Source organism: Vanrija pseudolonga, chromosome 1 (assembly GCF_020906515.1).
Source record: "Vanrija pseudolonga chromosome 1, complete sequence".
Lineage (NCBI taxonomy): Eukaryota > Fungi > Basidiomycota > Tremellomycetes > Trichosporonales > Trichosporonaceae > Vanrija > Vanrija pseudolonga.
Window position 1 is genome coordinate 2,585,635 of NC_085849.1, and position 23,771 is coordinate 2,609,405.

Consider the following 23,771-nt stretch of genomic DNA (forward strand, 5'->3'; position numbering starts at 1 on the left):
CTCGAGCCAGTCATCTGGAATCTCGCGGCGCTGAGGCGCAGTGAAGCAGCAGAGCTGCATACCGTTGTGCAGTTGCAGTGTGCCCAGCTGCGAAGTAAGGCCCGTCGCGACGTGTAAGATGCCGGCGGTAGTGACGTCGTGACGGGCGAACCGAACGACCAACCTTGCCTTACCGTCTCCATCTCTCTCCTCACTCCTCACTCACCCACCACCACACCCACCCCACCCCACGCCGCATCATGCCGCCCCGTCCCTCCCTCCCGCTCCGCACACAAACCGACGCCCCCTCGGAGCCGCCAGCAGATGCCACCAAGCCAGACGACACGGCCATTGACGACGTCTACGCGCAGGTGGACGCTACCGGCTCGCTAGAAGCCGCAGCGCGCAAGCTCGCTGCCATTGCTGCCGCTGAGGCCGAGGACGGCGGGGTCACGCCTGTGGTCGTGCAGCGGCGGCAGGTGTGGGAGGACGAAGACGACGAGTATTTCTACCGCGGTGGTGGGGGGGAAGCAGAAGAGGAGGCGGAGGAGATCGAGCACCTGCAGGAGGTGTACGATGGCTTGTGGGTCGGCGACCTCGTCGCCGCTATGGATGGTGATGGGCTCCGGGAGCGGCGCATCGTGAGTACACACGTTGCGCTATCGACTCGAAGCGCTCGCGCTGCCAGCGAGCTCGCTCACGCTCGCTCTCTCACAGACCAACATCGTCTCGCTCCTCCGCCCGCGACTCCACTTCGAGTCGTCGTTCGCGACGTACCCCGTCGAGATCGACGACGTCGCAACGAGCGACATGCTGCAGTATCTGCCCTCGACGTCGGCGTGGATCGGCGAGGCGCTGGCAAGACGCGCAGGCGAGGCCATCACCGAACGCAGCGGCGACATTGCGCCCGGCGTCGGCGAGACGACGGCCGGCGCAGTCCTCGTCCACTGCCAAGCGGGCATGAGCCGCTCCGCGACCGTTGCGGCTGCGTTCCTCATGCGCGCCGCCGGCCTCGACCCCGTCGAGGCCGTCGCTGTCGTCCGTGAGGCGCGCCCAGTCGTCGACCCCTCCGAGACGTTCTGGCACCAGCTCGGGCTGTACTACCTCGCCGACGGGCGCGTCACCATGAAGGACCGCGCCACGCGCCAGTGGTACCTCGAGCGCACGACGGGCATGGTCATGAGTGAGTCGCGTGGGCTGGCGTGGGCTTCTGTATACATGCTGTGTGCTGCGCGCGTCGTGTCGACTCGTGCGTGGCCGAGTCGTAAGGTCGGCACCGAGCAGTTGCGTTCCCAGATATGAAGCACCACCACACCCCAACCAACCACCTCCACTTTCCGCCTCCGCCATCCAAATTTCCTTCCTGTCCCACCCACCACACACCACACTCCCCCGCTAACATCCATGACAGACCAAGGCGCCGCCCCGTCAACCGAGCACATGGCGCGGTATCCCGCCACGCCGTCGGCGTCACAGCCGCCCACGCCGTCGGGCGGGCAGGGCCGCAGGAAGATCAGGTGCAAGATGTGCCGCCGGCACCTGGCGGTGCGCGAGCACATGATGGACCACATCCTGGACCAGAGCCCGATCAGCCGGCCGCGCACACCGTCCAACATCACGCTGCCTGGCCCGCTCGCCATGACGGCAGAGCAGGCGCCGGCAACCGAGGGCGTCGCGGACGTGATCAACCCCCTGACGGGGCTGCCGCTGTCCAAGTCGCGCCGCGGCTCGTCTGCAGGCGACGAGGGCCGGCCCCGCGCGCGCTCCATCCTCGGCGGAAGCGGCGCGCCAGAGCCCATGACGTCCAGCGCGAGCGTGTCGCGCCGGCCGAGCCAGAACGCGCGGCCCATCCTCGACGCGGACCAGCTCGCTGCGCGGCTCCCCCCGCAGCTCGCGGCGCTGCGCGCAGCGCAGAGCGGCGGCGCGTCCCCGGCAACGTCGACGGCAGCGAGCTCGCCCGAGGCGAGCGGCACCCCGCTCTCGGCCGTCGCGAACGCGCCCACGCCCTCCGCGCCGCCCCGGCGCCCCTCGTTCGGCATCGCTGCCCCTGCGCCCATCCTCGTCAACCCCAAGTGCTCGGGATACTTTGTCGAGCCGCTCACGTGGATGGAGCCCGTGCTCAACGCCGGCGGCGTGAGCGGCAAGCTTGTGTGTCCGAACGACAAGTGCGGCGCCAAGATCGGCACGTTTGACTGGGCCGGCATGCAGTGCGGGTGCCGCGAGTGGGTGACGCCTGTGAGTGCGGCAAGGGGGAGGGAGGCGCACAGCTGACACAAACGCAGGGATTCTGTATCCACCGCAGCAAGGTCGACGAGGTGTGGTAACGCAGCGCAACGCAGCCGAACCCCCAAAACATGTCTCTAGCATCATCTCATGCATCTTCATCTTCATCACGCATGCCTAGTGTACACTGCACTGCTTTGCAGATCTCGTCAAGATGACCATCAGGCCGAGCGATCAGGCCACAGGCACGTACAAACCTCATGATATCCGCCTGTCTGGTACGACGTTGGCTGGCATGACGTTGGCTGGCGTCTCGCCGCCGCCGCGCTCGACACGCATCATACATCAGCACTCCAACTCGATAACATGAAAACGTAAGGTTTGTTGGTCTGTGATCTGCAAACTAGTCTTCTCCTCGGCTAACCGGCGGTGAGCTAGCTGGGCAGGGCAATGCTGCGGCGCTCAGCAGCTCAGCTCTCTCTCAGCTCTGTCTCTCTCTCTCAGCTCGCGCTCAGCTCGCACGTCGTCGTCGTCGTCGCGTGAGCGGTCAGTTGTCGTTTAGGCAGCCTGCCCAATCGACGCGTAGTAGCTGCTTATGTCAGCAAAGCCCAGCACATTCACACGTTTTCTACTCACGAAGCATACTGGTCGGCGTTGCCACCGCCGGCACCGCCGCCGTAGCCTTGATCCCGGCCGTAGCCTCCGCCGCCGCCGCCGTAGCCCTGGTCCTGGCCACCGTAGCCGCCGCCGCCGCCGCCATAGCCGCCTCCACCACCGCCACCACCGAAGCCGCCACCGTCGTTGCGGCGGCCACCGCCGTGCCAGTTCTCGGGGATGCGCCAAGGAGGGACGCGCTCCTCGGGTTGCTGTTGCTGCTGTCCCTGTTGGCCAGCCTGGGGGCGCGCGTCGCCGCCAGGCGTCTCGCCCAGCTCGGCCATGAGTGCCGAGAACTCCGAGTCGAACTGCGTCTTGTTGTTCGTCGCCAGGCTCGGGTCGCCACGACCACGGCAGTCGCGAGCCATGTGTCCCGCACCGCCACACAGACGACAGATGACGTTGGCGCTGTACATGCGCTGCTGGGGGCACTCCCATCGTCGGTGGCCCTTCTCACCACAGTTCTGGCACAGCTGGTTCTCGTCGTCACGGAGCGTACCGTTGAGCGAGGCGAGCTCACGCAGCTGGTTACGCTTGTGGTCGTTTTGTCCCTCGGGGGTAGAAGCCGCGGTCTCGATGACCTTGTTGATGAGCTGAACACATGTCCTGACCTTCTGCTCGTCGTCGGCCGTCACCACACAGTGAAGCTCGTCGTCCTCGTCGTTGGCGAAGGCGTCCGAACGTCCCTTGCCGTCCTTGACACTTCCCTTGCCACGGATAGAGATCTTGGCACCACTCTCGCGCTCCATGCGCTTGAGCGAGTTGCCACGGGGGCCGACGAGCAAGCCGAAGAAGTTGATCTCGGGGAATTCGTGCACGGGAATGTAGACCTTCTCCATCGGGCGGCCATTACGACGCTGCTGCATCTCGATAGGGGGGCGGAAGTTGGGGTCGTTCTTCATGGCACGGTCCACAAGTCGGTTACGCTCGTCCTCGAGCTTCTGCCTGTAGCGGATCTCGCGCGTGTTCGAGCGGCGACCGTAGGCGTCAAACTTGGGCGGGGGCGAGGGCGAGCGCTGTCCGTCGGGGGGCACAACGTCACCGGTACGCAGCTTGCGGTTGATTTCCTCGAGACGAACGTGGATGGCGTAGCCGTCGAGCTCCGACTGAGACACCTTACCCATAATGTTCACGGGCAGGCCCGCGACGTCGGCACGGTCGTTGGCGTCTCCCCAGCGAGACCTCCTCTTCCTGGGTCCATCTTGATCCGTCAGGCTCATCTTCTCCAACACCTTGAACAGGGACTCACCGTCTCCACCCTCTCGTCCACGGCCACGGTCGTCGTCCCACCTGCTGCTCCGTCCACCGCCGCCGCCGCCACCAGCGCCTGCGTCACGGTCGCGGCCGTACGAGTCGCGTCCGCGGTCACGGTCGTCATAGTCCCGGCGGCGATCATCGTCGCGTGGTCTGCGGTCGCGGTCGTAGTCGTCACGGCGGTCGCCACGGTCGTACCGGTCGTCACGGCGGTCGTCGCGCTCTTGTGGGACGCGCTCACGGTCGCGGTCCACACGGCCGTTGAAGAATTGCGAGTCGGAAGGAGGCTTGCCGTAGCCGGACGGAGCAGGACCAGAGGGAGGAGCCTCCTCTGGAAGGCCGAAACGACGCTTGTTGGCCAGCGGCACCTGGGATGAGTCAGTGTCTGTGAAAGGATGGGAAGAAGCAGGCCTGGCAAAGAGTCCAAGACGACTTGGCTTACTCACGTCGTTTGTGCCTGTTAAGTTGCGAGTAGCAGGGCGCCACATGATTTCTGCGTTTTCTGGTCGCGATCACAAAGAGTCGCTAGAATGAGAAGTTGTTGAAGAAGAAGTGTTGTCGCGAACAAGATGTTGGCCACTCACTCGAATGTGACTTGAACGAGGCCAGATGACAAGAGAGAGGGAGGGTGAACGAGCAAGGGGCAATTTTATCCGGCGATTTTTCCCATTTTATCCCATCGCTCACTCGTTAGGTGGCGACTCGATTCCATCCACCACGAGGTGCTGGTTGGTGGTAGTTCAAGATTCGTTGACAATCAACTGCATCTCAACCTCGCATTTGTCATCAACAAACAATGCTTCGTCTCCCGGCTGAAACCTCGGACAAGCTCTCAAAGTCGTCCTACCGCGCGCAGCGTGAACTCGAGGCTGCCCGTAAGGCAGGAACAGCTGCGCCAGCAGTCGACGCCGACGGCAAGGCCATCAACCCTCATATCCCGGGTGAGTGTCGCCGTTGAGGGCCGGTTGCAGCCGCTGACACCCCCCAGACTACATCTCCAAAGCACCATGGTATGCCGATCTTGGCTCGGGACCATCCCTGTCCCACCAGCGCCGAGAGGAGAAGAAAAAGGAGGGCATCGATGAGTGGTATGACCGTGGAGCGACTGCCGGACCGGCAGCGACCAAGTTCCGCAAGGGGGCCTGCGAGAACTGCGGTGCCATGACGCACAAGCGGAAGGACTGCGTCGAGCGCCCGAGGAAGCGAGGAGCAAAGTTCAGCGGCAAGGACATTCGCGCCGACGAGGTGATCCAGAGCGTGTCGCGCGCGTACGATGCCAAGCGCGACAGGTGGAACGGCTACGACCCGGCACAGTACAAGAACGTCGTGGACGACTACGAGGCTGCCGAGGAGGCGCGGCGCAAGTTCCGCGAGGAGGAGATTGATGCGCAGACGTCGACCGACATGGCCGCTGTCAAGAAGATCGCCAAGGCCAAGCAGCCCGACGACGACGAGTTCGGTTCGTCCGACGAAGACGAGGAGGACGAGGACAAGTACGCCGATGCTGCCGACCAGGTCGGCCAGAAGCTCGACACCAAGACGCGTATCACCGTGCGTAACCTGCGTATCCGTGAAGACACGGCCAAGTACCTACTCAACTTGGACCCCGAGTCGGCGTACTACGACCCCAAGACGCGTTCGATGCGTGACGCGCCCGAGGTCGGCGTCGCGCCGGAAGACATGAAGTTTGCAGGCGACAACTTCTCGCGGTTCTCGGGCGAGGCGACCAACATGCAGAAGCTGCAGCTGTTCGCGTGGCAGTCAGCCGCGCGCGGCCACAACGTCAACGTGCACTCCAACCCCACTGCTGGAGAACTGCTCCACCGAGAGTTCAACCAGAAGAAGGACGTCCTCAAGGACACGGGACGGCAGTCGGTCCTGGAGAAGTACGGTGGCGAGGAGCATCTCGAGCGTCTCCCAGAGGAGCTGTTGGGCGGCCAGACGGAGCGATGTGAGTTGCGCTTAATGGGGCTGTGCAACTCGTGCTGACTTCTGCAGACGTGGAGTACTCGCGTACTGGTCAGATCCTCAGGGGTCAGGAGCAGGCCAAGGTGCGCTCGAAGTATGCCGAGGACGTGTACATCAACAACCACACGTCGGTGTGGGGCTCGTGGTTCGACCGCGACTCGAGCAAGTGGGGTTTCGCGTGCTGTCACTCGATCAGTGAGTTGGTGAATGTTGCAAAAAACTAACCACCAGTCTCGGGATCGTACTGTACCGGCGAAGCAGGCAAGGTCGCAAACCATGCGTCATCGGCAGGTCAGCTTCTCGCTACCGCTTCCGAAGAGCCCGAGGAGCAGGCCGAGTCCAAGTCGCTGGTGGAGATGCACCGCGAGAAGCTCGAGAAGAGCAAGCAGGAGGCCGAGGAGAATCCCAGCGACCGCAGGAGCAAGGGCAAGAACAAGGAGTCGGCCACGCCATGGGGAGACACCGAGCTCCCCGACCTCGACCGGCAGCGACTCAAGCGCGCCATGGACGAGGAGAAGAAGCGCAAGGCCATGGACGAGGACGAGGCGTGGCAGCACACCAAGAAGAGCAAGACCGACGTCACGGAGGAAGACATGGAGGCATACCGTCTCTCCAAGCAGGCGTACGACGACCCAATGGCAAACTACAAGGACCCGGAGGAGGACTGAGTGGACGACGACGAAGACGACGACGAAGGCAGCATTGTATCACCAGCACATTATCTTTAGCACTTATGCATGTGGCGCCCCTGTATACTGCAAAATGATGATCTAATGTCTAGCCGCGGAGGAAGGAGAGCGTGCCCATCGAGTAGGAGATGAGCTCGAGGAGACGGTTCGACTCCTTCTTCTGCTCGGCCTGGAGGCGCTCGAGGAGGTCACGGAGCTCGGGGTTGGCGATCAGTACGTCGCCGTGGACCGAGAGGAAGACGGTCATGAAGGCCTGAACTGCCTCAAAGTCGCGGTGGGAGCGGAGGCGGCCGATGAGCGCGGCGAGGAAGGCGGCCAGGTGGTCGAGAGACACGAGGGAGCGGATCTCGAGGTCGACCGCGGACGGGGAAAGCGCCTTCATGTACTCGAAGAAGGCCGAGTAGTCGCCGTCCTCGTCCTCGCGTGCGAGCCGCCGTGTGAACTCGCTCTCGAGGAAGGACGCCGACGGTGGCAGGCGGGCCGAGAATGGGTCCTCGCTGCCTGCCTGTGCGGCTGAGACGTCGAACCGCGGCTCCAGCCCAGAAACTGTCGGGAGGAAGAAGGGTGCCGCCTCGGGCGCCTTGACAGGCTCCTTGGGCTTGTTGCGTGCCTTGATCGTCTCGAGGTTGAGCAGCGTCTGCCACCTTGACCGCGGGAGGAGGGAGAGCGTGAGCAGCCCTTCGGAGAGGAAGTCGGGTGTGGTGTAGATGTCGGTGTATTCTGGTGCACCGACGGGCTCGAGTCCTTCCAGGGCTGGTGAGGTTAGTGCCGTTGCGACATCTCGAGGACTACCACCACTCACCCTCGTCATCAACACCCTGGACTGTTGGCAGCGCCACTTCTGGGACGTCCTCGTCCTCGGGGATGTGTCGCAAGGCGACGTCGGAGAACTGCGCCTTGTTGGCCCTGAGGGGTTAGTGCTATCCTACGTGGGGAGATGATTAGCACTCACCAGAGATGCACACCCAAGCTGTCTACATGAGCGGTGGCGAGGAAGTCACCCGTGGGCGAGAAGGTCACACTTGTCGCGATCGACGATGACCGGAACGCATCGACCAACTTTCCACTGGGAATGTCAAACGTCCTGATGACCGAGTCCAGCGACGTCGCAATGAGCCAGCGCGAATCGGGAGTGAACGTCGTGTCGAGGATACGACCGCGGAACCCTCTCAATTCACGGACCACTCGTCGGGTCTCAATGTCGATAAGGCGCACAACCAAGTCGTCGCAGATCACCGCCAGCAGACCGCTGTCGCGGTTCAGGTCGATGGCCGTGATCGACGAGTCGAGCTGAACAGTGTGGAGCAGCTGCGTGGTGTGGAAGTCGAAGAAGTACAGCTTGCCCTCAAGCGTGCCGGCGATAACGGTCGTATTCAACGCGTCCGTCGCCAGGCCAACGACCGCCTCAATGCTCTTCTTGATCGTCTTCGTCACGGCCTTCTTGGGCTTGCTCTGCTGAATGATCTTGGGCTTGCTGTCGCCCGGTGCGGGGCCAGAAAGCGCGAATGACTTGCGCTCCTTGCCGGACTGCATGTTCCACATCCTGATCTCGCCAGTGGAGGAACCGGCCAATCCAAAGTTGCCACAGGCCGTGACACACACCGCCTGCACTGCGCCGTCGTCCTCCAGCTCGAACTCGGACTGTCCCAGGCGCTTGTCCTGAACGCGCCATGTTCGTGCGGTCGAGTCCTCGGCGTGCGCGGTGAGAACATCCTCCCAGTCCTTGGAGCGGGTGGACGAGCTCGAGAGAGCGATGATGGGCGGGAACTTGAGCTCATCAGCCGAGACGCCGAGGCCGATGGCCTTCTTGATGAGCGATCCCTGCGACAGCTCGTGACTCCGGGAGTCACGCACAACGCTGGTGTATCGTAGTGCGCGGTCACGCCCAGTCGTCAAGATCTGCTTGCCGTCCTCACCATAGTAGCGGATGGTAGATGGAGGGGCATGGTGACCAGTGCGGAACTTGAGCAGTCGTGGTGCGTTGGTAGGTGCGTCAAATGCCCATTGCTAACTGTCAGTCTGAACAACTCGTCTGCGGGCTCACCTTGACACTGTTGTCTGGACTGCTGCTGACCAACAACGGCTGTCCCTGCACCCATTCCAACCCGGTTACGCTCTGCTCGTGTGCCATGCGAGCGATGTGCAGCACTCGTCCACCCTTGCTCAGGTCCCAGATTGCGAGTGTGCCAGTTGATGAAGACGACGCCAGAATGGGAGGTCCATCTGTCTTGTCAGCACTGGAACTCTGAGAAGAAGCTTGTACCCACCCATGCGGAAAGATAGCCCCTCGATAGAGCCCTGGTCCATGCGCATCTGCATCACCAGCTCGGCGTCCCTAATGTCCATGACGCGGATAGCACCGTCAAGGTAGCCGACACCGACGACGTCGACTGCAGGAGACTGGACAATCGTCGTGACAGGGGACGGGGCCGAAGGGGTGAACGAGGGGAAGGTGTGGATAAGAGAGCTGGCAGGTCAGCCTCGATCAAGTTGAGCAACCTACCCCGTGCGGATGTTCCACAGAGCAAGCTCGCCCTCCTTGCTGCCAACGAGGATCTTGTTGAGGTATGTGACGGGGTGCATGAGCGTCGTCGCGGTAAATGTCGAGTGGAACTGGATCTCGTTGTCGAGTTCTAGAGCAGTCAGCGCCTGGTATCACCTCTCAGCGGCACTCACCTGTCGAGGCAATGTTCCAAACGAACAAGCCAGTGCCGTCGAGCTTGAGCGCGACCAGCTGCTCGCCGAAGATGAGGATCTTGCCAACAGCGGCTCCGTCTGGGACATCGTACACAGCAGTCTCCTTGCCACGGAGGTACTTGATCACTCGGGATCCAGCCGCGGCGAACACCTCGGTTCCCGTCTGAGCAATGCTGGTGATGGGAGCGCCGGCATCGGGACCTAGAAGTGGAGGTCAGCGCTCGTTCCATGTCAAAGGCAAGGAAGGAGGGAGGTTGAGAGTTCAGATAGGAGCGAAAGACTATTGATGCTATGTGTCGATCATGATAGATCTGATTGAACTATGCTTGATTTGTGGATCATCCTGTGCGAGGGGAGGAGGGGAGTGGAGAGGGGTCAAGATCAACTCACCAGCAAACAGCAGCGTCATCCTCTCAGCATCCCACATGAGCCAGCTCCTGCCGATGCTGGAGACAATGTGGATCGTGGGCTTTGCGAGGGCACCCTTCGGGGTGTGAACGAACATGGAGAAGGGGACGTCGTCGGAGACGAAGCCGAGGGCACGGAAAGGAGCGAACAGGCGGCTCTGAGGGAGAGGGCCGGCCGGCGCCTTGACGGCGACGGCGGCGGCCTTGGCCTTGGCCTCGTTCTTGGAGCGCTTTGATGGCCTTGGGGGCATCGTGACTGTCGAGTGTGAGCTCTGTCGGAGCTGTTACCAGTTGTCAGAACGGTGAGATGTCGCCTGGACGCGGTTCGAGGTCACTGGCCGCCAAAATACTTTGAATCTTGTCGCGGGCATTGAAAAATCTCCGTGCCTCCCCACTGTACTACCCCACCTCCACTTTTCCCGATCACTAGCTGGGGTGCCATAAACAGAATATATATATGGGTGGGTCGCCTGACCTGGCACATGCTCGACATTGACAATCCGCACCCCTTCACAACCAGCCCCCAATGGCCGCAGTAGAGGCTCTCGACACCGAAGTCGAGCTCATATCCGCCTCGATCTTGCCAGCAGAGTCCCTCACATCGACAGACTCGGGCGCCTGGCCAAGGATCGTCACCGTCACCAATGCCGAAAGCCAACGGTCACTTCACATTGCGGTAACGGATGCGTATCCTCTCCGAGGTGCGGTGACCATCGAGCTCAAGGGCAACGATGTCGGGCGGGACGAGGCTGCCGAGTGGAGTGCGCAAATCGACGCCTTCTTGGATGAGTGGGATGAGGGAGATGGGTATGTCCACCTGAGCAGGCACTCCTGACTGGCCACCAGATACCCACTGTACCAGATGCTCACCGCGCACATCCTCCCCCTCCTCGTGCCAAACTGGGACGCCTTGACGACCATCCAAGAGCAGCCCAGCCCTCCTCTCGGGCCCACTGTAGCACATCACGTCCTCCTCACCTCCCATCACCTGCTGTCTCCCACGAAGCGCAAGGACTTTATCTCGCTCGCGTCCGAGCTGTCGTTGACGGGCTTCTCCAAGATCGGCCATCCGGGGATCTACTATGCCATCGGGCATCGAGACGACTTGGACGAGTGGCTGCGGGAAGTGAAGAGCTGGAACTGGCTCGCTCTGCGCGTGAGGCTAGGGATCGAGCCATTGCCAGAGGAGGCTCTTGGAGGTGGGCGCGGGAGCGAAAGTGGCGCGCGGGGTGGCAAGGGGCGTGGAGACTGGGACGAGCTGGAGAAGATCAGCGAGGCGCTGGATTGGTTGAAGAAGCGAGGGCGTGAACAATTGCTACTGGACATTGGGATCGGAGGAGGAGGCGGAGGAGGAGGAGGAGAATAATCGATGCAATGAAATGGGCACTGGGGTGGAGGCGGCTGGCGGGTGACTGGACTGATCGACGCGCCCCCGCCCCCGCCGTCTTCCTCGTCGTCTTCCCTCTGACCATTTTGACAACTCGCACCTTCACCCATCACTTTCACTCTCATCATCAACACTCTCTCACATCTCCCCTCTTCCAACTATGCTTCCACAGACCCCATCAGAGGTCCACGGGCGCGTGTATGATCGCGGCATCTTATACCTACACAACCACACACCTTCACATGTCGCCGCTACAGAGAAACTGGCCGCCGAGGCGCTCGAGCAACTCCTCAAGCCCCTGTCCCTCGCCGAGTATCCCACCACCTATGGCCCCAAGGACACCGACCCATTCGTCCCTCTTCTCGAGGAAGCCAAGGCTCGCGGCAACCACAATGACCTCTTCCCCACTCCCAAGGCCGACGCTGCTACAAAGGCTGTACTCCGCGGCTTGTATGAAGAGCTCAAGAAGCGCGAGGGAAGGTCACTTGCCGACAGGTTAAAGATCAATGACCGTGAGAACCTGCACCTTGAGTGACCGCACTGACTCTCCAGGGAAACCCCTCCTCCCCTACCTTCAGCCATATGAACCTCTCCTGTCGCGCCGTGCGATACGAGAGGGAGAAGAAGTCGCCCGCCAACATCAAGCTCCCGCGAGCGTCTCCCAACTCTTTCTTCCCCGCTCCAAGCATTTCATCACCGGAATTCTCACAGTGGAGCAGATGCCCATTCCGCGCATCACGGTGGAGGACGCCTTGTGAGCGCCTGCTAGGCTGGCCATTGAGCCCTTTCCGCTAACCTTGCCTTTCAGAGACCTACGCTGGAGCCTCGACCCCCAAGACGTCAACGATGTCAGGAGGGTGATGGCCGCTGAGAAGCCTAAGCGGGGACTTCTTGAAGGGGTTTGGGAGCGATGGGATAAGGATGCGGAGAAACAAGTGAGTGGCACAGTGTGGCGTGGCACTAACGGTAACAAGGACGCCCCCACTCCGTTTTCCCTCGACCATCCACTCTTCCCTGGCGAGAGCCGTTTCTCCGGCCAGCTAGACTTCCATGCGGCTGCAACCTTAATCGCCGCTTATCCACACTTATCCTTATCAAAGATGCCGCCAACCAGCCCAATGGAAGTCATCAGCTTATACTGGATGGACATTGGCGTTGACTGTTGGGAACTCAACCCTCAGGACCTGAGTTGGCTGGACGAGTTTGGTGAGTGTGGCAATGTGGTTGTGCTGACTGCTCCAGATGAAGTTCCCTTTTCCGACCTGCCTGAACTGTTCGACACGGGCAAAGCCATCGCTACCAAGCCTGCTCCTCCAAGTCTTCCTCGCCGAGTGATGGTGGAGCAGCGGCCTGAAGTCGAGGACTGGAACATCGGTATGTCGCGTCCATCGGGCCAGGCTGACGACATAGACACCCCACTGCTGGCATGGAGACACAGCGACGCAACGTGAGTTGTCTGGCCTCACAGCATGTATTGACACCAAGGTTACCTATGGACCCGCTCCCACCTATTGTCCCCCAGAGGACTCCGTCGTCTCCCCTTTCTCAATTCAGTGCCGAAGGCCGGGGACCCCGCTTTCAAACCCCATCACCTGCTCTCTACCGAAGCCCAGCCCACTACAACCAGGTTGTCGACCGGCCGCCTTCGACGCAAGTGCATCATGGGAGGGCACCAGTCAATCCTACACATCCGCCTGCCCCGCTGTATCCAGGACGGCCCATGGCGTCGTCTTCCAGCAACGGCAATTGGTCCACTGGACGAAATGTCGCCAGCACATACGGAGAGATGGAGTCCGGGGTGTATCGTCCTCAGTCCCATTTCCCCCCCAGCAGTCTGTTTGTTACTCCATCGTCCACCCGCTATGTGTCTTCCTCCAGTGGTTGCATGAGCGAGGTGAGCATGAAGAGGCGCCTGTCGGACGTAATCGAAGCCGCTACACCCTCTCCGGCGTCTCGAACCCAAGTAAAAGTCAACACTTCATCATCGATCCGGCTTTCCTCGATCGGTGTGCATCAAGGCTTGAACAACATGATTCGCGCTATGCCCAATCACCTGCGACCCACCCCACCCACGAGTTCGGTGGCCCCAGCATCGGCTGTTTCGCCGGTGGTCTCGTCAAGTGATGGTGATTCCAGAGAGGCCCAGGTGTCTTCAATGCTCACTTGAAACGAGGCTTCACTGGGCCCAACATGCACTCATTCCCATCTCCAGACTGGTACGACTGTTTCGAAGAAGGCAGGTAAAGGTCCCCGCACCAGCTCCTCGTTGCCTGCTCTCTGCACTGTCACTCTTCGACACCCATCGAGTGCTGTGCCAAGTCCTCATTGCTACCATCAAGCTCGAAAGTTGCCAATAGGCCGATGCATCCGATGATCATCCGTGAAGGTGAACACACCCCAACTACTCCGTCTTTTCTTCGAGCCAGTGGCCCAACTCCATCATGCGGTGTGCTTCCACCCGCTTGCTGCCAAGCAACTATGTGCCATGATGTGACTGAGCCCACAGTTCGGAACAACCGTGGAAAGCCTCCAATATCTGCAACATCTTCATCTCCGCCGCATACTGTATTGCTAATACGTCACGGCCAACGAGATCTATGTGTGACCTGTGAAGCAAGATCTCTGTTCTTCACATCGGCAACCATATTTACGTTCTGGCTCGGGTCGACGATCAGGCCCGCGCCAACCGTCCTCGGCCAGAAGCTGTACGGCATTTGAGGTCATGTGATGCCAAGGTGCGCCCGGCTTTTGAACAGAGGATGAGAGCCGCTCAGATGGCCGCGCTATCCAGTAATCATGCGCCGGCGAGATGATAGCGTGAAGCATAAGCATGCCGAGCGCATCGCCTAGAGCGCGAAGTCGCACACGCTGCGGCGTGCCCGCCGGCCTCAATGCGGCTCGACAACGGCGTCGACGTCCGCCCCCCCGATTGTGCACACCGTCCACTATCGTCGCCTCGCAAACGGCATGGCGCCGTGTCTCCTCAGTGTGCGTGCGGATCGCTTCACTCGGCAGCAGACCGCAGTGGAGCTCACCGCTGTGATGTTGTTGCTTCTGGAGCCGCACGGCAAACGCGCCGCCAGAAGCCACCAAGCTGCAGCCCACGCGGAGCAAGATCTGCAGCGCCGCCGGCTTGGGTCCCGCCAAAACGTGTCCAACTCGTGGCGCAAGTGTTGGCTGTGCGTGGCGCGTGGCGTCGCGCCCATCGTCCCCGTCGTCGCGTCGTCCTTGGGATCTTGGGATTTTGGGATTTTGGGATCCGCATGTACCAAAAAAAGACCTCGACATCGAACGGGGTAGGCGTCTCTTGAGCTGTATGGTCTCGCACATCATCCAACCGTGGGGGCGTTGGCGTTGTTGCTGCGCCGTCCAGGTTCCGATGGACCCCCGCCCATGAACGTGCACAGTGGGTTGTGCGTTTGTGCCAAGTCGAACGCGCGAATGCCCAGTGGGGCAGAGGTTGTTTACGCACACCAGTGGGGCGGCCTTGGGGTGGCCTTGTTTACGCCCCAACGTCACTGTCTCACTCTCTTACGAGCGGTCTTACTAGTGCACTGCGTAACAAAGCTGGCTAGAAGCAGACCTATGCTAGAAGCAGCAGCCTCCATGACCTTAGTCGTATGACGCGCCGACCAGGACCATTGGGTAACGCGCAGCAGCACCACGCGTCAATTCACATGGAGCCACCAGGATGATCGATACTTATCCCTGGCAGGGTCCGACTGCGAACAAGCCACTAGCTTCGGCCGGCTTGGTATGCTGCAGCGGCTATCAAAGGCAAGTCAGGGAACACAGTGCCGGTGACTCTTAACCTTCGCCGGCGCTGCATCGGTTAGGGTAGTAGTGTACCGAAATGCGGAGCATTATAGTTTCTTTCATTTCGGTGGTAGCTTCGTCCATTGCGGGAGCTCTGAATGTCACGGGCTGCTTTCGGTCAGTGCTAGCTCACAGAGTATCGAACCGTCGCTATTGATGCTCTTGCTTTGGTACAACAGGAGGCTGGCCAAGCTTACCAGCGGCTGGCGATACAATTGAGCGCAAACAAACATGCAAACCTTGCAACGCGTCCTGCCCCACGAGGCTGCAGCGACGGACCCTCCGACCGTCCCTCCGTCCAACCAGGCAGTGGCACTCTCCGCAATTTTAACCCTCGTCGAAGCTGCCTGCCACTGGCCCTTGAACGCCTCCAATGTCTGTTTGGCAAGGAGGCGCAGGCACACACTTGCGTCCCGGCGCCAATGAATACCGCGGCCCGCCAAGAGGCGCCGAACGCCACGGACCCCGTCGTCAATGGTGCGTGGGTGGGTGGTGAGGCCGGCATCGTCTGACCGCCAGCCGCAAGACGCAAGACGCCGACGCAGGACGCGAGACGCCAGACGAAAGCAGGTAGTGCAGACTGCATGCGAGGGCCGATGATGTCGCCTCTCGCCTTTCCACTGACAAGATGCCGCCTCGCCTCGCCTCGCCTCGCCTCGCCTCGCTAGCGACAAGACAAGATCTGGCATCGTGAAATGCCACTGATCGCCAGGGCCAGGCTCGCCAGAGGAAGAGGCAGAGGAAGAGCGTACGTACTCGACAAAGACCCGGTCGAGAACACGGTCTGGTTTGAAGGATCAGACGCTAAAAGGGCGGAGCCGAGTTGTAAGAAGCCTTCGTGGAGTAAGAAGCCTTCGTGGAGTAAGGAAAGTGGGTATCACACCTTCTTTAGGGGAGTTACGGTAACATAGGCACAAGTTACCGCCGAGGGCATTAAAGGTTCGGGGGCCAGCTTTGAGCCTGTCGACCCGGTCTGGGGGTCGTTGTTGGTTGCATGACCCTGAAGCCTTTCACCCGACGCGATTGTTAGCATCTACCGAGGGACCGAGGCTAGTAGCCTTTAAGCCGCGCCCAGCCGCCTGGTCCCTGGGCCAACTGCCGTATGCAGTACAAATATGGTTTGACTAGTCTATATCTGGACTCCTGGATCGTCACAACCAAGGCTCGTCACAACCAAGACCAGATCTCGAATGACCTCACCTGACCTGACCTGAGCACATGCACAGACGTTCTTCTTTTCGTGAGTACGTGCATGCAGTGGGCATAGCAGCGCACACGTCTTCGGATGGCACTCGCTTCGGCATCTCGAGTCGATCGTCGCTCTTGAACCGAGTTTACTCCGCGTGTTTTTTGTGCTCGCCAAGCCCTTTCAAGCCGTCACACTGCACACGAATACCCCAGAACCGTCCCATGTACACAGCCTATGCATGCACAACGCACAAGGCAAGACAAACAGACGTCAGGTCTCGTCACTGCCGACATCCTTGAATGTGAACCGTTGAGATTGATTCAGAGTGGAACCGTGTGGCAAGGCACTGTACTGTAGGGCCTCGGCGCGACAAGGTGGGCCACGGCGCAGCCGGTTCGGTGTATCCCGAGAGGAATCCTCCTGCGTTGATGCTTATGTTCGGATTGTGGAATGAATTAATTCAATTCCAGGTGTCTCCCCCACGCTGCGCTCTTTCCACAGACAGCAAGTAGGATGGTTGTGAGACCCCTGCTTCTTTACGACAGCTGTCTATTGCCCGTCTGCTTGCTGCCTTGTTGCGCCTTGGGGTGCCTTGTTGCCCGCAGCGCGTCTCCTCAGGCGTACCCAGAGTCCAAGGTGCCGAGCGGATGCGCGGCTGCCACAGCAGCTACTGTACATACCCACTGTTCGTGGCAGAGAATTGGAGCTAAACACAACCTTGTTCCTGGGTGGGCCCATGGCTCGGTATTCAGAGCTGTCACCACCCACGGACAGAGAGAGATAGAGAGAGAGAGAGAGCTAGAGAGAGGAGAGAGAGCGAGATCCCAGGCCAAAACGTTTTAAGCAACGCGTCTCAGAGTGTTCTCCCAGACAGTTCTCTGGCCCTCATCTCTCTCCTTGTCCGACACAATGCTGTCTGCTGTACTTGTTCTTTTCCTGGCTGGCAACACCGCCCTTGCCGCCATCCCCACCGACGCCGCCTACTATGGCTGCAACATCAACAGTGGAGGCAACACGATCCCATCCGGGACTATCACCACCTACCAGCAGTGCATTGTACGTGGCGTGGCAGTCGATCCACTTTTCACTGACACTGCCACAGGCCGCTTGCAACACGCCTTCCTGCACGCCACAGACCTCGGCCGCCCAGCTGCAGGGCGGCGGCTCTTGTGTTCGTTTCGCTTACTGGCAGCCCTTCACCGCCAAGTGCCAGTGCAACCACATGGGAGGTTGGCCTCAGTACACGGTTGGGTCTGACCCCGCCCTGTGTGGCTCGACATCCACCACCACCAACCAGTGGCAGTCATACTACTCTTACGGAACCACCTTCACGTCGGTTTCGTGCGCCGACACCTTCACGCGCCCGGCCAGCGAGCCGGCTCTCATCGGCTACCCCTCCGGGTCGCCATGGTACCCGCCCTACCTCCCAAACCAGAACGCTGCTCCTCAGGTCGCAGGTGGCCAGGGTGGAACCGAGCCCCAGTTCTGCGCGGGCATGTGCGCAAAGTTCCCCTACTTTGTTCTGAGGCCCAACACCGCCACCGCGTTCGGCGCGTACTACGAGTGCTACTGCCTTAACACCGCCCCGTCCAACCCCACCACCACAGTGTGCTCCCAGCAGAGCTACTATCTCTACGGCCACTCGCCCGCCGCTCAGGCATCCGCCCTCCCCCGTAAGCGTGCCGAGGCCGTGCGTGCCGCCCACCAGCAGGCTCTCCTCGACGCCAACCCGTACTGCCCCATCGGCCTCGAGGCTTGCAACGTCTCGGACGACCATTCCGCCGACTACGAGTGCCTTGCTACCGACTCGGAGCTTGAGTCGTGCGGCGGCTGCCGCTACGGTCGCTTTGGCTCCAGGGCTTCCAACTCCACCAGTGGTGTCGAGTGAGTGTGGCATGTGGCACAAAGTGCGAAAAAGGCTCCAACTGACCACGTACACAGCTGCACGCAGGCCCCAGGCGTCAACCCCAGGCGCGTGGCGTGCATTCAGGGCGAGTGTATTGCTTTCGGGTGCACCAACGGCCACCGCCTTGTGGGTGACCGCTGCCTCAGGCTTTAGATCAGGGAACTAGGTTTTCACTATTTTCTGCATACGGACATTTTTTCATTTTTGTATAGGCCTACAGACGGACACTCTTCCTGTAGGCTTGGCGAAAAGTATACATAGATTAAATACCCATGTAAGTACGTCAATTACGTCGCTTATATTGTGTTGGAGCGACCTGGCTGATGGGACAAGACTCCACCGCCAATTCGCTTGGGCCACTAACCACTAAGCACCCACTAAGCACTTTGGGGGCGACGACGATCAGTGTCGGCCCGATTCTCTCGGCCCGCTCCTCCAAGTTTCTTTCCCACAGCTAAAAAGACTTGGTAACAATGTGCCGGTCGGCATAATTCGTACCAACCAACTCTCCTTCGGAGTTGCATTAGCCGCAGTAGCCCTCCGGTGCAGTCATTTATCATGCAGCTGTGGTGTACAGTCGTACAATGTCCAAGAAGACGCGCTGCGGCGTGTACATGTGGTCTAGAACTGTTGCTCAATGCTCTTGTAGTGGTGCTCGCCGTGCTTGCCGTGCCTGCGTCCGCGGCGGCGGCGGTTCCAGCGCTTGACGTTGGCGATGGCGCGGGCGATGGGGCGCTCGGCATATCGTTCAAAGCCGAAGCAGATGATAATGTTGAAGATGGCGATAATCAGCAGCTGGATCTTAAACGACGAGGGCAGCTCGATAATGTCGAGGATGAGGGCGACGGCCTTGCTGGGCATGAGGAGCACATAGGTTGAGAAGCCAGTCAGACCGATGAGACACATCACCAGCGAGATGTTTGAGTAGATGGGCTTGCGGTACGGCGGGCCGACCGAGAAGACGCCCGCAACCAGGATGTACTGGAAGCACGAGATGAGGAAGAGCGACGTGTTCTCGTAGTTGAACGTCTCGAGCTCGTCGTTGTCGACCACGGGCGCCTCGTACCACGGTTGCTTGCGGACCCAGACAAACACGAGGCCCTGGATGGCCGCGTTGATGATCGTTTGGCCGATAATGCTGGTAAGCACCTTTTTGGAGACCAGGCTGGCTGTAGGCCGCTTTGGGTAGATCTTGGGGTAGGGGAGGGTGCGGCCCATCGCCACGGCGATGGGGATGATGATGAACAGGTCGATGTAGAGGAACTGGAAGTCGCCGAGACTCGAGGCAAAGCTGTACAGCAGCGTAACAGTCGTGAACTGGATGAGCGAGTACAGCGCCATGTACTTGAAGCAGCTGAAGCTGGTAACGAGGGCACAACGTCCTTCGCGGATGATCTCGGCGACGCACGAGATGTCCGGTGTCCGGCTGGTGAACGGCGCGGCAACGGACGCCTCGGCCTCGGAGAGCGAGACACCGACGTCGGCAGCCTTGAGCGCACCGCAGTCGTTGGCGCCGTCACCACAGAACGCGACAGTGTAACCAAGCTGCTGGAGGCGTTCGACGAGCTCGGCCTTCTCGTCGGGAGACATGCGTGCGAAGATGACACCCTTGACGAGCATGCGGTTCATCGTCTCGAGAGGCGCGTACTCGAGCATCCACTTGAACACGTCACCTGTGAGTGCGAGCTGGTAGTCTGGCACCTCGATTTCCTCGGCGTCCATTGCCATGTCTCGGTTGACGAGCGGGAGGAGTGTGTACTCGTCAAGCCTGTGTGACTCGTCATCGATGCTGCACCAGTCGAGGCGCGCCTCCTCTGTGTGACCAGTTCCGGGAATGAAAGTCGGGATGTACACGCTGGCCGAGTGGGAGATGAGGCCGCACTCACGAGCCACAGAGATGGCCGTGCGCACGTTGTCGCCTGTGACCATGCGGCAGGCGATGTGGGCCGCACGCAGGGTGTGAATGTTGGGCGCGGTGCCGGGCTTGAGCTTGTTCTCAAAAACGATAAAGCCGAGGAACTGAAGATTGTGTTCGGCGACTTCGCGGCGCATGCGCTGGGCCTTGAGCCAAGTGAGGCCCTCGACCGACTTGCCGGCAATGGCGATGACTCGGAAGCCGTTACGCGTGTAGTAGGAGAGCATGTCGTCATAGTCGGTGGGGAACGAGTCGGGATCACAAATGTCAGGCATGACCTCTGGAGCACCCTTGCAGTAGATTTCCATGCTGGTAGACTTGAGGCGTTTGACAATGACCGTCATGCGGCGGAGAGCAGAGACAAAGTCGTAGGTGCGGATCACACCGAGTTCGAGGTTGCGGTTGGTGCCGTGTGCGTCCTCCATGCGCCAGCGGTCCTGGCCAGGCGGGCGGACGACCGTCTGGACCAGGGTCTGGGTACGCTCACCACCTCCAGCGCCGCCCTTAACCTGGCGTGACTGTCCCTCGTCGAGGCTCCAGCCCGTGTACTCGAACATTTTGATGTCGAGTGGATCACCGAGCACCTCACCATCAATGAGCTTGAGGGCGTGGCAGCTGGCCAGGGCGTAGAGGAGAGGCGTCTTGCCATTAGGTCCACCGGTCGTAGGCATGTCTTCCATGGTCGAGTGCAGCTCGGAGAACCGACGGTCAAGGCGGTCGATGGTACGCACGCCAAGGACATCAAGACCCTCCTCTGTTAGTGTACCAGTCTTGTCGAAGCAGACGACATTGACCTTGCCGCCGATGTTGACGCGGTTGGGCGAAATGCAGAAGATACCACTCTTCCGGAGTCGCTCAATAGCGAACGTCGTACCGATGGTGAGTGTCGCAGGGAGCGCTGGCGGGACAACAATGGTGATAAGGTCCAGGGCGCGGATGACGATCGTGTGCCACTTGATGCCGATTCGGATGAATTGGACGGCGCTGATGGTGAACCCAAAGCCGGCAATCATGGCCAGCACGCCGATAAAGTTCATCGAGTCCCGGTAGAATTTAAATCCGAGCGGCTTTGGGAAGAGCATTGAGCGGACGAGGGCGCCCTTGGTCGTGTTGAAGCCGGTACGGGCGACCATGGCAAAGGCAACGTTGTCGCTGTCTCTGGGTGCCCAGGCGGGCTTGGCACCAGAGCGCACACGGATGATCTTGGTCCCGGAGAAAAGGTAGTGCTTTGCCAGCTCGGGGTCGACATCAGAGCTGCCAGCCTTGGTCTCCCGCGACATGGAGCGCAATGCGTCGTCCTTGACTGGCACCTTGCTGACCGGGACCGACTCGCCGGTAAGCATCGATTCGTTGACGATTGCGTCGCCAGACAGCAGCAGCGCGTCGCACGGGAAGACGGACAGCGTCGAGTCCGACGCGTCAAAGATGTCACCTGGAACCATGTCGGAGCAGTCGACGCGCTTCCACTCGCCGTCGACGAGCACATTGACAGGGCAGTGGAAGCGGGACATTTCACGCATACGCTCGATCGTGCGTTTGGTCTCGATGAGCGACGACAGAATACTCGTCGCGCTGATGAGGGCAATCGCGAACGCGTAGTAGTAGTAGTCGTCAAAGCACCAGAGCAAGATGGACGCAATCTGGAAGACGTAGAACGGGTGCAGGACCTCGTCCATGAGTAGTTGGACGAGGCTCCTGCTCGCAATGTCGATCGAATTGTCGCCCATGAGGATGCGGCGCTGATCGCGGGTCGCCGAGTCGAGACCGTGGGAGACGGCGCGGACGGATGTCCACTTGGGGTCGCGCCAGTCGCGGATCATGCACCAGCGGCCCGAGTGAGGCTCGAGAGCAAAGCGCGTGTAGCGGTACTCCATGACCCTAAGGATGCCGAGCTTCTCCTCGGTCGTCGTCTTGCCCTGCTCGAGGTCTGGTGTCGAGTTGCCATTCAGCGGCGTGCGGCTCGTCGACCCCGTCGCCTGGTAGTCTGCCGGGCCGATACGTGAGTCGGCACGCGACTCGGGGCGCGAGGTCACGGGTGCCTGCTGCGGGAAGACTGTGGACAGGGGGTAAGGGTAGTCGATGACATCGATATCGACAATGTGAATGTCGCCGTACGGGGTCTCGACAACCAGCCAGTCGCCCTTCTTGGACTCGTCGAACGGCGTCTCGACACCACAGAAGCGCACCCAGATTGTCGGCGTCCAGCGGCCAATCAAACCCAGAGCGCCAAGCGTGAGGATGCACCCAATCCACCAAATGGTGTGCCGGAACTTGTTCGTCCTGTAGCCTGTAAACCGGATCGACAAATCCTCATCCGGGAGGAGAACCGTCTGGCGAGAAGGAACAAGTGTGTCGTCAAACTCCTTGGCCTCGTCGTGAATGTGCATGGTCGACTCGCCAAAGATGCCGTCCTGTGGCGCGGGCACGAGGGGGAGCACCGGCGAGCCCGGGCGCGACTGTGGCGGGAGCGATGTGTCGTCGGCCAGATCAGAGTTGTAACCTCCAGACCCGTTCTCAGAGTATCCCTCGTCCTCATCCCCGTATCCCCACGAGTCGCGCGACGAAACAGGCGAAGCAGATCGGCGGGGCGAGTGCTCAGACCCGGAACCGTAGTCGGATCCGCTCGTCCTCCGACGCGAAATCAGCCCTTCCTCGTCCTCGTCGTACCGCGGTCGTCCAAAGTACGATGCGACGCGGGCGATCACAGACGACGGGTGCACCGGCGAGGTCGGCTGTGACTCGTCGCCTCCGTCCTCTCGCCGATAATACTCGTTCGAGTCGCGCCGCCGCCGCGGCACACTCATCGGTGGCTGGGTGCCCTGCCTGCTCGTGCGGCGCGAGTACCGGCGCGCGGGGTAGCTGCTCTCTCCCTCGTCTTCCGAGTCGGGGATGAACACTCCAGACACGGACGGCGAGGGGGGGCCGCCGCCGCCGCGCGCGTACGAGCTCTCCCCGCGCCCAGCGTACCCGCCGTCGATGCTGGCCTGGCGCTGCAGCGACGTCGACGAGCCGCGGCGCCACAGGCCCGAGCTGGAGCGGTACGACGCAACAGAGTTACGCCGTGACCCGCCAGGCCCGTACCAACGTGTGCGGGTGACCGACGAGGGTGTGATGCCTGGCGCGGCGTGCGTGTGAGCTGTGATGGACGCAAGTGCGATGGAGCCAACTACTACTCACCCCCGTCGACCTGCCCCATCAGACTGCCCGAGATCGAGTCGCCCTCGCCTGGCGGGTTCTCCTTGTCGCGCTGCTCAATAGCGATGGCGATAGCCTGGTCAGTGGCGCCGTCTGTCCAGTCCTCGTCGCGGCGGGCTGGGGCGCGCGCCGGCGCCGGTGTGGGCACCGCTCGCGTGCCGTCTGGCGGCTCGGCGGTCATGTCTACCATCGTTGCGGAGGTAGGCTTGCGCGATACTGGGACGAGGGGGATGTCGTTGTGTGAGTCGTCCAGTTTGGCGGCTGGAAAAGATGTCGGCGCCGGCGAGGGAGGGAGGTGGAGGGAGGGGGGAGGGGGGAGGGGGATTGATCCTGAGTGATGGGACCCTTTGTCGAGCATCACCTGCGCCGGCCTCCACTGACTGCTTGCTGGTGCTGCTCGGCGTCATTGAATTGCTGCTGCATCGCGGAGCAACACTGCGCCTGAACTGTTATCACCCATGACGTGTTTTACCCCCAACAAACCCACGTCAT

General features: G+C 60.9%; 9 protein-coding genes across 10 annotated transcripts; 6 read left to right on the forward strand and 3 right to left on the reverse strand.

Annotated features, from left to right (window-relative positions):
• Positions 1-233: 233 nt before the first annotated feature.
• On the forward strand, positions 234-2,303 carry YVH1 (Tyrosine-protein phosphatase YVH1; the record flags this gene model as incomplete). Its single annotated transcript, XM_062767453.1, has 4 exons — positions 234-620; positions 697-1,162; positions 1,391-2,214; positions 2,262-2,303. Exons 1-4 carry the CDS (start codon positions 240-242, stop codon positions 2,301-2,303), a joined length of 1,713 nt encoding a protein of 570 aa, XP_062623437.1. The 5' UTR covers positions 234-239.
• On the reverse strand, positions 1,920-4,740 carry BBP_1 (Branchpoint-bridging protein). Of its 2 annotated transcripts, XM_062767454.1 has the most exons (5): positions 4,695-4,740; positions 4,557-4,635; positions 2,839-4,478; positions 2,262-2,791; positions 1,920-2,214 (listed from the first exon to the last, which is right to left on the reverse strand). In XM_062767454.1, the coding sequence occupies exons 2-4, from the start codon at positions 4,596-4,598 to the stop codon at positions 2,761-2,763; spliced, it is 1,713 nt and encodes a 570-aa protein (XP_062623438.1). In that variant the 5' UTR covers positions 4,599-4,635; positions 4,695-4,740; the 3' UTR covers positions 1,920-2,214; positions 2,262-2,760. The 2 variants fall into 2 exon arrangements, with proteins under 2 accessions (XP_062623438.1, XP_062623439.1); XM_062767455.1 differs by having other exon boundaries at positions 4,557-4,740.
• A 166-nt stretch (positions 4,741-4,906) lies between these two features.
• Positions 4,907-6,746, forward strand: SLU7 (Pre-mRNA-splicing factor SLU7; the record flags this gene model as incomplete). Its single annotated transcript, XM_062767456.1, has 4 exons — positions 4,907-5,051; positions 5,099-6,061; positions 6,109-6,273; positions 6,310-6,746. The coding sequence occupies 4 exons, from the start codon at positions 4,907-4,909 to the stop codon at positions 6,744-6,746; spliced, it is 1,710 nt and encodes a 569-aa protein (XP_062623440.1).
• Positions 6,747-6,855: 109 nt separating this feature from the next.
• On the reverse strand, positions 6,856-10,122 carry SPCC1672.07 (U3 small nucleolar RNA-associated protein 21; the record flags this gene model as incomplete). The annotated part of the gene is made up of 8 exons (XM_062767457.1): positions 6,856-7,520; positions 7,570-7,673; positions 7,720-8,774; positions 8,812-8,990; positions 9,035-9,234; positions 9,271-9,400; positions 9,444-9,665; positions 9,855-10,122. 8 exons carry the CDS (start codon positions 10,120-10,122, stop codon positions 6,856-6,858), a joined length of 2,823 nt encoding a protein of 940 aa, XP_062623441.1.
• Positions 10,123-10,379: 257 nt separating this feature from the next.
• On the forward strand, positions 10,380-11,237 carry Rwdd2b (RWD domain-containing protein 2B; the record flags this gene model as incomplete). Its single annotated transcript, XM_062767458.1, has 2 exons — positions 10,380-10,678; positions 10,718-11,237. Exons 1-2 carry the CDS (start codon positions 10,398-10,400, stop codon positions 11,235-11,237), a joined length of 801 nt encoding a protein of 266 aa, XP_062623442.1. The 5' UTR covers positions 10,380-10,397.
• A 181-nt stretch (positions 11,238-11,418) lies between these two features.
• LOC62_01G000990 (uncharacterized protein) lies at positions 11,419-11,793 on the forward strand (the record flags this gene model as incomplete). Its single annotated transcript, XM_062767459.1, has 1 exon — positions 11,419-11,793. The coding sequence occupies one exon, from the start codon at positions 11,419-11,421 to the stop codon at positions 11,791-11,793; it is 375 nt and encodes a 124-aa protein (XP_062623443.1).
• Positions 11,794-12,376: 583 nt separating this feature from the next.
• LOC62_01G000991 (uncharacterized protein) lies at positions 12,377-13,382 on the forward strand (the record flags this gene model as incomplete). The annotated part of the gene is made up of 3 exons (XM_062767460.1): positions 12,377-12,464; positions 12,501-12,632; positions 13,165-13,382. The coding sequence occupies 3 exons, from the start codon at positions 12,377-12,379 to the stop codon at positions 13,380-13,382; spliced, it is 438 nt and encodes a 145-aa protein (XP_062623444.1).
• A 3,790-nt stretch (positions 13,383-17,172) lies between these two features.
• Positions 17,173-18,322, forward strand: priA_19 (Protein priA; the record flags this gene model as incomplete). Its single annotated transcript, XM_062767461.1, has 3 exons — positions 17,173-17,319; positions 17,399-18,147; positions 18,235-18,322. The coding sequence occupies 3 exons, from the start codon at positions 17,173-17,175 to the stop codon at positions 18,320-18,322; spliced, it is 984 nt and encodes a 327-aa protein (XP_062623445.1).
• A 395-nt stretch (positions 18,323-18,717) lies between these two features.
• Positions 18,718-23,564, reverse strand: SPCC1672.11c (putative cation-transporting ATPasec). Its single transcript, XM_062767462.1, has 2 exons — positions 23,262-23,564; positions 18,718-23,199 (listed from the first exon to the last, which is right to left on the reverse strand). Exons 1-2 carry the CDS (start codon positions 23,467-23,469, stop codon positions 18,791-18,793), a joined length of 4,617 nt encoding a protein of 1,538 aa, XP_062623446.1. The 5' UTR covers positions 23,470-23,564; the 3' UTR covers positions 18,718-18,790.
• Between the last annotated feature and the right edge of the window lie 207 nt (positions 23,565-23,771).

What these genes read in the sequence shown, in the direction of transcription:
- BBP_1 (XM_062767454.1), bottom strand. Translation starts at nt 4,598, where the DNA reads ATGTGGCGCCCTGCTACTCGCAACTTAACAGGCACAAACGAC. An exon ending in ACTTAACAGGCACAAACGAC is followed by an intron (nt 4,479 to 4,556) that starts GTGAGTAAGCCA and finishes GACTCATCCCAG; the next exon opens with GTGCCGCTGGCCAACAAGCG. An exon ending in AACGCCGACCAGTATGCTTC is followed by an intron (nt 2,792 to 2,838) that starts GTGAGTAGAAAA and finishes TGACATAAGCAG; the next exon opens with CTACTACGCGTCGATTGGGC.
- SPCC1672.11c (XM_062767462.1), bottom strand. Translation starts at nt 23,469, where the DNA reads ATGGTAGACATGACCGCCGAGCCGCCAGACGGCACGCGAGCGGTGCCC. An exon ending in GATGGGGCAGGTCGACGGGG is followed by an intron (nt 23,200 to 23,261) that starts GTGAGTAGTAGT and finishes ACGCCGCGCCAG; the next exon opens with GCATCACACCCTCGTCGGTC.